This window comes from Drosophila kikkawai, chromosome X, assembly GCF_030179895.1.
Source record: "Drosophila kikkawai strain 14028-0561.14 chromosome X, DkikHiC1v2, whole genome shotgun sequence".
Lineage (NCBI taxonomy): Eukaryota > Metazoa > Arthropoda > Insecta > Diptera > Drosophilidae > Drosophila > Drosophila kikkawai.
In genome coordinates, this window is record NC_091733.1 from 20,340,462 (window position 1) to 20,352,760 (window position 12,299).

Here is a 12,299-nt window from a genome sequence, read left to right on the forward strand (position 1 = left end):
ATATCTCAATAAGACCGGACAGACTTTTCCACTCGATATTGTATTGAACCACTTGAATTATTTTCTTTATATTTGTAAAACATTTTTAAAATGGAATTCATACTTTCATACTTTTTTGCTTTCTTTTCGTTTAGTGTATGGTGCATTTCCGGTGAAATAGGTATTGCTGATGCAGCAGCAGCCGGAAGTGCATTAATCAAAGCTTTGAACGTATTATTTAGCTTGTAAACTGCGTAAAAGCTGTTGATATTTCGTCATTGTTTTGCAATTGATTTAACCCCGCCCTCCCATTGAGCTGCCAAAAAAGCTTGTGTCCTGGAGAGCCAGTGAAAGCTTCGGGGGCCCAGAGAAAACTTTGGGGCGATGAAAACGAGAGTTGAGCCGTCTCCAGCATTCGCTTCGCTCGTTCATTCGTTCGTTCGCGTCGACGGTCCTCGCTTTCCCCGACCGAGCGATGCTGTAATATCTGAATACCTTACATTCGCTATATTCGCAAGTACGCCGAATGACGTTGACGCTGTATAACGCAGAATATCGCCCAAGTTTTAACCACATATATAATACAAAAATTAAATAAATCTGTGCGATACGGTTACGGATACTCCTTGAACTCACCAGGAATAGATGTTTCGGAGTGAATCCCTTGAAATAAATGCTCCTGACTTAATATACTTTACATATGTTCGTTCGGGTGTGAGTGTGTGCGTGAGGGACACATAGATACAGATACCAACGGAATCATATAAATACAACAACAAATGAGACAACAAAACTCCCCAGAATAATATTTAATTGATGTAAATACATGTTGACAATGTCCCTTGTTTTCCATCATCATATCTGTTTCATTGCCAAAGCTTAGGCAAGCTTTAAAATAGAGACGTGGTGTATTCGCGAAATCCCACGCAAATCCGCGAAACCGTTTCATGAACAAAATGTGAGTAACGCTCGCATGAAGTGCAGTGGAAAAAAATAGAATAAAAGCAGGCGTTGCGTCTCAACAGTGCCGCCGTTGCCGCCGCCGCCCTAATGCTGCGAGTCCTTGGAGTCCTCCCAAGTTTACCGGAGCAGGAGCATAGTCGTCAATGTCCACATTAGTCCTGCAAACTTATACACAGCAATTTAAGCCGCCCACAAGCCGAAAAGGATAATCGAACTAACTAGTCAGATAGCGGATGCTGTGCTCTAATTTTTTCGAAAATTTCATAAACTGATTATAAATGTAAGTAACATACAGACATGTATGTAAAGTAGATAATACAGACAGGCAACTTTGGCATAAAGATATCCTTAAAAAATAAGCAATGCTGTGCAAATGAATTCAATGGAATTGAGTAAAAAACATAGCATAAATTATTGCAAATATTTATACTTATGTGTGTGTGTGTATTTTTGGCTGTGCGACACCTACGCATAAACTAGTAAAGTGTATATGCCATGTCATACGCAAGCGCTCACGCCGTATTCCATTCTCTCTCTCTCTCATTTTCCCTTCCAGCAGACACCGTTAAAGTAGCATCAACAACAACAGTGCCGCAGCATCAGCAGCTCAGCCTCAGCCTCAGCCTCAATATTAAAAGCTCCCACACACACCGTTACACAGTTGCGTGCCTATGAGTGTACGCGTGTGGCAATGTATTTGACAGCCTTTCCCATTTGGCCCTTGGTATGCTTCGTGTATTTTTTCTGTAAGTATATATTGCACTGCTGAATGAATGTTGCCAGGATATACATATGTATGTAGTTTAAGATTATGAGCAACAAACGAAGTTTTCACAATTATTTCCGTTACAATTTGAGCTGGTTGTCTTTACGTATGCATACATACATTGTACATCATAAATACAAACATTCATACATTCATTCGTAAATACTCGTCGATCGTAAGATGTAAAATTTACATGTTATCTATTGCCTACTTTTTTGGGTCCGTCTAGGCCAACTACGGCAGAAATAGAATTAAATCGCTATGGGAAGCGTATCTTATCCATGTATTCAGTTAAGGGCGTGACAAAAAATGTAAACAAACTTGAACTACTTGGGAATGAAATATATACACATGTACTATACACTGTTTATATATAGCAATTTATAACAATTATTAAAATTATTATTTAAGCTGTAAATCAAAATAATATAAAACGCAATTGTAGAATATTAAATGCAAAGATTTTATTGAAAATTCACTGCGATAACCCTAATAACACATTCATTTTACATCAAGTGGAGATCATGTAAAATGTAAAATGTAAATGTCCTCGATATTTTGTTATTTATAATTATCGAATTTAAAAAGGATTTAGTTTTACAGGGCTTTTTTTAAATTTATTTATCGTAATTATCGATTTCAAAAGGGATGTGCCGTTTCCCTTTATTTTTAAACAGTTTTTTTTTTTTATTTACTTTCACTAAGATTTAAACTTATATGTAAACCTAATGAGATTATTTAATTGCTTTTTTTTGACTCAGGTGTCGGGTTTGGCGACTTAACCAAATTCTCTGTAGAACGTAATGCGGCCAGTGATGTTGGCCACTTGCCGGAGAATGCATCTGGACGCTTGGACTGGTTTAGACAGGATCATGGGCGTGCCGCTGGCTTAGAGGCCGGAAATGAATCTCAGGAAAACAACCGATTGAAGGCTGAAAAGTTTCAAAAGATTGGAACGAAATTTATCACCGTCTCCGATTATCCGCCGTTTCAAAGCCACAACGAGGACAGCCAGGAAGTGGATCAAAATGGTCACATGGAGCCGGGTGTTGTGCCTGCCAAGATCGGAGGCAGTAATCCGGGCGACGAGACTCCCAAGTTTCGTAATATTGGCGCAAAGAAGAGTCGAACGGAGGTGGGTAGTGCCAGGGGGGAGCTACTGGGGGATCGACTCAATTCCCGTGGACGTGATGGGTTCATAGGCGGCGCCAATAACAAGCAGAAGCCGTTTCGAGTTAATCTAGCTGTCCTGGTCCAGGACGATCCCAGTCAGCCGGGCGAGAAGTACACAAACTGCCAGAATCAAAATGAATCCGACGAGAGTGCCTGCAAGCCGGAGGAGGAGGAGACCGCCGACCAGATGTCCAACCTGCAGAAGAACTGCGAAACGACCGGCCTCCATGTGATGTGCCCGCGCACCTATCGCTGCATCAGCAAGTACTGGCTGTGCGATGGCGACGACGACTGCGGCGACTATTCGGACGAGACGCACTGCGGCGCCCGCACCAACTGCACGGAGGATCAGTTTGAATGCCTTAACGGATTCTGTATTCCCCGCACCTGGCTCTGTGACGGCGAGAATGACTGCAAGGACTTCTCCGACGAGACGCACTGCAACCGCACCAGCTGCACGGACGAGCACTTCACCTGCAACGATGGCTACTGCATCTCCTTGGCCTTTCGCTGTGACGGCGAGCCCGATTGCAACGACAACTCCGATGAGCACAAGTGCGCCGCGGTGATCAACAGCTGTCCCGAGGGTGAGTTTAAGTGCCGCGGCGGTCTGGGAGGCGCCGGCGGCCCCAGCGGCCAGTGCATACTCAACCGCTTCCGGTGCGATGGCGACAACGACTGCGGCGATTGGAGCGACGAGGAGAACTGCCCCCAGAAGCCATCGCTCTGCACGTCCAATGAGTACAAGTGTGCGGACGGAACTTGCATACCGAAGCGCTGGAAGTGCGACAAGGAGCAGGACTGCGACGGTGGCGAGGATGAGAACGATTGCGGCAGCCTGAGCTCGGAGCATCCGCTGACCTGCGGCACGGATGAGTTCACCTGCAACAATGGACGCTGCATTTTGGTAATAATTATCCTAGGTTACTCCAGGGACACTGTTCCTAATGCTTTGTAAATGTTTTGACAGAAAACATGGCTCTGTGACGGGTATCCCGACTGTACGTCCGGCGAGGATGAGGTCGAGTGCCATCTGCAGTGCGACGTTGGCCAGTTCCTGTGCCCAACAAAACAAAACGTAACACACCTCAAGTGAGTAGGATAAACCCATATTATCCGATACTTACCCCAGCCTGTGGTGGTTCTTTGTAGGATTTGTGTTCACCAGAAGCACATTTGCGATGGCCACAACGAGTGTCCCGCCGGCGAGGACGAGAAGGATTGTCCACGGGAGCAGAAGTGCTCGGAGCCCAGGCAGTGCGAGCAGCTCTGCATCAAGACCAACATGGGGCTGGACGAGTGTGCCTGTCGCCTGGGCTATGTGATGAACAAGAACAAGGTCAAGTAAGTACAGAAGATTGATTCATTTAGACTATATATAGACCTGAATGTTTATGGAACATTAAGCTGCACGGACATCGACGAGTGCCAGTACATGACCAGTCCGGTGTGCTCCCAGAAGTGCCACAACACGCTGGGCTCCTTCAAGTGCTCCTGCGAAATAGGCTATATCCTGCGGCCGGATCTGCGCTCATGCAAGGCACTGGGCGGGGCCATGACCCTGCTGGTGGCCAATCGGTGGGACATACGACGCGTAACGCTGAGCAATAACCGGTATACGGCGGTGGTCAAGGGTCTGCACAATGCCATTGCTCTGGACTTTCACCATCGTCGGGGCCTGATGTTCTGGTCCGATGTGTCGACGGATGTTATCAAAATGGTTTACATGAATGGGACGCGCGTTCGTGATGTGATCAAGTGGGGATTGGAATCGCCGGGTGGCATAGCAGTGGACTGGATACACGATTTGCTCTTCTGGACCGATTCCGGGACGAGGCGCGTGGAAGTGTCCAACTTTCAGGGAAATCTTCGGACAGTGATTGCCTCGAGTGACCTGGACAAGCCGCGGGCCATAGTCGTCCATCCGGGCGAGGCGTTGGCCTTCTGGAGTGACTGGGGACCCAATCCGAAGATCGAACGCGCCCATATGGACGGAACGCAGCGACGAGTGATCATTTCCAAGGGCGTCACGTGGCCCAATGGCCTGGCCATAGACTATCCGAACGGCAAGATCTATTGGGCGGACGCCAAGCAGCATGCCATCGAGTGCTCCAACCTGGATGGCAACGAACGAAACAAGATTTTAAGCACTCACTTGCCACACCCCTTTGCCCTAACCATCTTCGAGGACACCATGTACTGGACGGACTGGAACACCAAGACTGTATCGGCGGCCGACAAGACGACGGGCAAGGAATTTCGAGCGGTTCATGAGAACTTTCACTTTCCGATGGACATCCATGCCTTCCATCCTGCCCGTCAGCCGGAATATCCCGATCGCTGTCAGAAGGATCGACGCGGTCTGCGCGGCGGCTGCTCTCACCTGTGCCTGCCCAATAAGACCTCCCGGAGATGCGGCTGTCCCATTGGCCTGTCGCTAAAGGAGGACGGCAAGACGTGCAAGAGCACGGCAGACCGGCTGGTGCTAGTGGCTCGTCGCAAGGACATACGGTTGCGGCAACTTAAGAATAACCAGGCCGATCCAGACGAGGTGGATATGATTGTCCCGCTGGACAACCTGAAGCATGCCGTGGCCCTGGACTGGTGCAGCGACACGGACTTTATCTACTGGACCGACGTGGAGCGCAGCACCATCAATAAGGCGCACCTCAATGGCAGCTACCAGCAGCGAGTGGTGCACTCGAATCTCGTGTCGCCGGTGGGCCTGGCCCTCGACTGGATAACAGACAAGCTCTACTGGACGGATCCCTCCACAAACCGCATTGAGGTGGCCACTACCAACGGCAAGATGCGCACTCTGCTCATTTGGGAGAAGCTGTACAAGCCGAGGGATATCGTGGTGAACCCCATAGGTAAGGCATTGGATTTTGTTGTGATTAGGTTAGTTACTAAGTAATTATTTAATGTTATTGCCAAAGATGGTCTTATGTTCTGGTCGGACTGGGGCGATGATCCCATGATCGAACGTGCCAATATGGATGGTCATGATCGCTCAATCATATCCTCGAAGAAGCTAATATATCCCAATGGTCTGGCCATCGACTATGAAAAGGGTAAACTGTACTTTGTGGATGGCGGGACCAAGACCTTGGAGAACATGAACTTTGACGGCAGCAATCGTCAAGTGATTTTGAGTAAGTACTACAGAATTAAGTGAGTGTTTAAATATATTTTTAGTTTCTCTCCGAGTTTTAGTAATCCCTTAAGACATCTACACTCATGAAATTATTGTTTAATATTTAAGAAAAATCTCCGTAATAAAAAAAAAGCTGATTTCTTACGCCGGTTTTAGTATAAAAAGTTTCCTGTTTTAGAGATCTATATTCATTTTGAAGTAAACTCTAATTTAAATCATAATAAAAACAGATGGTCTTGGACATCCTTTCGGCTTGGATGTGAACGAGGGTCGTGTCTATTGGACCGATTGGGACACCAAGTCGGTGATGAGCGCCAACAAGCTAACCGGCGGCGAGTCCAACATAATCATTGCAAACACCACCGACCTGATGGACATCCGGGTGTTCCACCGCACTCGCAGGCGTATCTACAATGCCTGCGACAAGTCAAATGGCGGCTGCTCGCACCTGTGCCTCCTCAATCCCACCAGCTACACGTGCGCCTGTGCCGTGGGCGTGCAGCTGAAGGACGACATGCGAACGTGTTCCGAGGGGCCAACAAAGTACCTGCTATTCGCACATCGAATCGACATCCGGCAGATATCATTGGACTTTGATCACCTCATCGATGTGGTCCTGCCACTGCCGCCGATCTCGAATGCCGTGGCCTTGGACGTTGACCGGAATACGGGCACTATCTTCTGGTCGGACACCATTGAGAATGTGATAATGAGCTCCAGTCCCGATGGCCTGCACGTACACAAGGTGGTCGGCGACAGCCTGGAGAATCCCGATGGCCTGGTCGTTGACTCCATTGGCAGGACTATTTACTGGGCCGATGCCGGACGGCACACCATCGAGGTGGCCAGCCTGGATGGCAGCAATCGCCATGTGATCGCCTACAAGGACCTAGAGTCACCGCGTGGCCTGGCCCTGGATTACGAGGCGGGCCTCCTATTCTGGACGGACTGGGGACACTATCGCAAGATTGAGCGCTCGCATCTGGACGGGAACGAGAGGTCGCGCATTGTCACGGCCAATCTGGGCTGGCCCAATGGCCTGTCGCTGGACCTGAAGAGCAAGCGCATCTACTGGGTGGATGCGCGCCTCAAGACCATCGACTCGTGCGACTATACGGGCAACCAGCGAAAGCTAATCATATCGTCCCTGCATCATCCCTACGCCTTGGCCCTGTCGGACGACAAGATCTACTGGACGGACTGGAAGTCGAAGGCCTTGCACATGACCGACAGGCGCAACATAACCGCCAAGCGGGATGTGATCACAAACATTGACGGACTGATGGACATCAAGGTCATCTCGCAGGATCAGCCGATAATCGAGAATGTGTGTGGTCGCAATAACGGTGGCTGCTCGCATCTCTGCCTGCGCAATCCATCGGGATATACGTGCCAGTGTCCGATTGGCCTGAGGTTGCGTCAGAATAGCACAACGGAATGCCAGAATTTGCCAGATGTAAGAGCGTTATTATTTTCTATAGCTCCTTCCTATAGCTCCTCCATCTAATCTTCACAGGATTACCTTTTGATTGCCTTGCGTTCTGGCATTGGTATGATTTCCCTGAACTCCGGCGACTACATGGACGTCGTCCTGCCCATCAACGGTGTGCATGGCGCCGTTGTTCTAGACTATCACTATCGGGAGAATATCCTGTTCTTCGCCGATGTCAATCTAGATGTCATACGACGGGTGAATCTGTTGAATTTCACCGACAGTCGGGTCATTGCCAGCACCGATGTACTGACTCCGAATGGCATTGCCGTGGACTGGATAGCGGACAACGTTTATTGGTCTGACACGGATCGCAAGCTGATTGAGGTGGCCCGGCTGGATGGAAGTTCGCGCAAAAGGATCATTGAGGATGACCTGGGCGATCCCCGGTCATTGATAGTGCATCCAAAGAAAGCGTGCGTATACCCTTACATCCTTTACACCCTCATATCCTTACATCTCCTTTGCTTAGCTACCTATTCTGGTCCGACTGGAGTTCGCCGGCAAAGATTGAGCGCAGCTACTTGGATGGCTCGAATCGAACGATTCTGGTAACCTCTGGAATAGGATTTCCCACAGGACTTACCATTGACTTTGAGTGAGAATCGGTTTCTATGGATTCTAGAAACCTTGACTTTATCTTAAATATATTTTGTGTTTAGTAATCGGCGGTTGCTTTGGGCCGACGCCTTGGAGGACAACATAGGCCAAGTGGATTTTAATGGCAAACGGCGTCAGACCATTGTTCCCTATGCACCGCATCCCTTTGGCCTGACTATGGTGAGCTCCAGCTCTGTCTCTCTCCTGTTATCATTCATTTTATACACTTCTTCCAGTTTGATAACAACATTTACTGGACGGATTGGTACAACAAGTCGGTGTACCGCTCCCAGCGCATGCCCCGCGGCGTCTATGGGAATCCCTTCGAGGTGCGAGATGCCTTGAGTGGTGCCTTGGACATTCGGGCCGTTTCGCTGGGGCGGCAGCCAAAAAGCTGGAATCACTGCGCCCAGGACAATGGCGGCTGCTCGCACCTTTGTTTATATCGCGCCGTCGATTACATATGCGCCTGTCCCGACCGACTCGATGCCAAGGACGAGACGCCGTGCTCCACCAAGCCCAAGGTGTTTGTGCATTCGCGTTTGGACAAGGATCAGGCACCGGAATACTCAGATGAGTCCACCGATGATTCCATACCGACAGAGCTGCTGGGCGACTCAATCCATGGCCATGGCGAGGATGAGCATACGCGGAAAACTGACCACGAACGGGAGTTCTTCGTTCTGGTGGCCCTCGGGGTGGTCATTGTCATGGTGGTCATCACAATACTTGTGATTTTCAGTAAGTAAACAATACATCATAGTGTGTGCCATATCTTTTCATGGGCCATCTTTGCAGTGCTTGCCTTCAACACGAGCAGGAAGAAAACAAAGCGCAACTCGCGCGGATCCAGTCGATCTGTCCTGACCTTCTCCAATCCGAATTACAACGTCGATGGCACACCCATGGAGCCCAAGACGAACATTTGGAAGCGATTCAAGCACGACAAGTCGCATGTAAGTGTGGCTCTTTATGAATTTTTATTACATTTTTATAAAATTATATCATTTATAACCCATATAACTAGCAGGATCGAGTGGGGGTCTTTGAAGAGCGCAGTCTGACAACGGAGACAGCTTCGTCCAGCCTTTTTGTACCGACACCATCGCCCATGGCGTCGCCGTCAACAAAAACAATCCAACTGACAACGCTCTCGACTATCACGTAAATGGCAAAAAAAAAAAACAAAAACAAAACAAAAAAAATAGTAAATAATACTACAAAATTGCTTCAGAAAGCGCAAAAAGCAAAAGAAAGCAAATCTTCGAGAACGAAAATGCTCTATTTTAATCAACATCTGTCTGAAGAATAGATTATATAAGCTGACACAGCCTTTCACATTTTTTTTTTTACCTTTTTCTTTATCGATTTCAAAATAATGGTAAGCCCGAGTTTTAAACCATTAAAAAAAAATTTACTCCTTCAGCACCATTGAATATATATATATTTATAAGTGGAACCAAGTCCCAAGTCAGATCACGAAAAGTATTTTAAAATATTATTCAAGAATACATGTGTTTTTGTTTTATTTAAAAATATTATTCAAGAATACATGTGTTTTTGTTTTATTTCATTGATTGTTGTTTACATTAAGTTTGTTTTGAAAGTAAACGATACAGCCGAGTACAGTTGATCCAAAGGAGCTCAAAGGAGCTTATTTGCTTTTTTATCAATACCACAACACTGATTAATAGTGTTGCTAAAGGCTTTTAATTTCAATAATTTTTTTCCACACGATTTTTTAGTCTTTTTTTTTAAATCAGCGATGGGGAAAATCCACAGATATAAGCTCATGAGAAAGAGAGAGAACGAGAACGAGAGAGAAAGAGACAACTGAGAAAATTGAGATTTTACCTTTACCCTCCGCTGATTACACTCTGAGATACTTCTCAAAATAGACAACATTTTACGACTGACTGTACACAGCTCCCCAAATTGAGGTACTCGGCTTTATTGTAACATTTTACTTTTGTATAAATATTTGCATTTGACTTGTTCTACATACATATATCGAAAAATCCAAGAAACCATTTCGATCAACTGTCTTGACATTGTTAAAGCGAACGAAACCTTTTGTTCGGGGTTTTAAAAAGGGCAAAAATATACAACTAATGGATAATGACTTATTTTATTAATCAAAGTAAAACTTATATGTATGTATGTAAATTCTTATTGTACATGGTACGGTTATATATATATATGTATGTTCCTAAGAAGCCGTGCAGCGGTCCGTCTGCTTCGTTGATTTAATCTTAATTCTCAGGTGTAAAGACAGACACTAGGCTGGAATATATACGACAGATCCGCCATCGAAACTATATATTTGTACATAGGTTATATGATGAGCATATTGTTTTCCGTTTTATACACACAACTTGATATCATCCGTTTGGTTTTTTGTTTAAATATATCAATTATAATATTCGGAATTCATGTAAAACGAAACGTATGTACTGTCAGACCGTTAGCAGCTATAAAGGGGCATTTGGTAAAATTGAATATCCTAAGTTTTAAGTATATATTAATGTGTAAATACTGATTAAAAATTTGAATGTTATTCGAAATATATTTTCGTTTTATTGGGCCAAACCCAGTTCATGTGGCAAAAAAACAAAAGAAAAATATTAATAAAAAACAGAAAAACCAAAACGATTAAGAAATTAAATCAAATAAAAAAAACAGCTCAAAAAGCTACAAGCTACGTTTTGCCGTCAAAAAGATGTTTTCTTTCTGATTTTATTCCATAAAGCGTGATATATATTTAAAAATATATATTAACTATTTTCAAGCTTATAAAGTAAGTATAGAAAATCATAGACTTTTTTTCTGATACCCCTGGTTTCCCTTTTACCGATCGCTGCTGTGGTAACTATATATAGGATATAATGGTGTTGCCTGAGACTAATAGATATGCAGTTAACAGTCTTTAAATCTTTAAATGACTGAGAGGTATATATATATATAATATATTTAGATAGATATATATATATATATATTGGGAGAGAGATAAAGATATTGAAATAAGGAATAGGAATAGCTAGGGACAGATAGAGATAGAGTGATGGAGAAAGAGGAAGAGATACATAGATAAAGAGATAGAAAGATAGAGAGAGATAAATAGAGAAAATGTGCAAGAATATAACAATTTAAAAAAATGTTGCATATTTTATATGATAAATTTTGGGACAATCAAAGTTTAATAATCTATAACTTAGCCAACAATTAAATAAATTTAATTTAATTAATATTCAGCATACTGATTTTTTTGTTAAATATTTTACAGTTTTAAAAAAGTAACCCTTATAAAATGCTGCTTGGGTTTAAGAGCATGTAAAACGGGACACTTTTCAAAAGATTGTTGTGGCGAAACGGCAAAAGTTAGCTTATTAAATTAAATACCATATAATAACACATTATTTAAACAGTTTTGCGCTTAATTTTGCATTGAAAAATATTTAGAGGTATAGGAGTTATAGGGAATCTCCAAAAATAGTTGGTTTGCGGTGTACATATATCCTAACTACCCTCAGAATCATCCGATATCAAACGAAAATATGTAGCATTCGTTAAAGAATAAGTTTTTGTTTACTTTTATTAAATTTTGTCCTAATTTTTTATCAAAATTGGAAATTAAATATCAATTTTTAACTTAAAAATTATGTTACTTTGTCGAATAAAATATATAATAATATTAAAAATTAAAAAATAGGCCGATGTGAGTACTTGTAGAATTGGTTAAAGAAGTTATGTCTCAAATTTCAAAACGATTTGTCCAGAAGATTTTGAGTTATCGTCACCGATTATTTTACTTTTCAGTAGAGCGCTTTAAACTCCGCATAACAATCAATTTTGTTATGATCGATGTGAAACTTTGGGAAAATATTCTTAAGAAATTGGACATTTATAAATAAAAAATGTAGAAAAAAAAACAATAAAATACCATTCTCCCCAATATCATAAACTAAAGGCACTCTAAGGTATCTTATGGATATACCCCAACCAATCATTATATATATTTTTTTTATTTTTTTAAAGTAATAATAATTACGATAAAAACTATTACGATTGCCTAAAAAATCAAAATGCTCCCCAAAACAGGTGTACCTGGGACATATTGCGCCACTGCGTCCAAGTCCCGCGAGAGAGCCAGAGAGAGAGAGAGAAAGCCG

The 12,299-nt window shown here is 43.8% G+C and overlaps 1 protein-coding gene across 3 annotated transcripts; it reads left to right on the forward strand.

Moving 5' to 3' along the window:
* Positions 1 to 431: 431 nt before the first annotated feature.
* On the forward strand, positions 432 to 10,694 carry Lrp4 (LDL receptor related protein 4). Of its 3 annotated transcripts, none has more exons than XM_017181320.3 (14): positions 432 to 1,222; positions 1,499 to 1,688; positions 2,470 to 3,788; positions 3,852 to 3,973; positions 4,034 to 4,225; positions 4,289 to 5,754; positions 5,821 to 6,036; positions 6,269 to 7,494; positions 7,555 to 7,946; positions 8,003 to 8,128; positions 8,193 to 8,310; positions 8,367 to 8,871; positions 8,929 to 9,086; positions 9,158 to 10,694. In XM_017181320.3, exons 2-14 carry the CDS (start codon positions 1,634 to 1,636, stop codon positions 9,296 to 9,298), a joined length of 6,036 nt encoding a protein of 2,011 aa, XP_017036809.1. In that variant the 5' UTR covers positions 432 to 1,222; positions 1,499 to 1,633; the 3' UTR covers positions 9,299 to 10,694. The 3 variants fall into 3 exon arrangements, with proteins under 3 accessions (XP_017036809.1, XP_017036824.1, XP_017036815.1); XM_017181335.3 differs by having other exon boundaries at positions 9,161 to 10,694; XM_017181326.3 differs by having other exon boundaries at positions 1,502 to 1,688.
* The last annotated feature ends 1,605 nt before the right edge of the window (positions 10,695 to 12,299 follow it).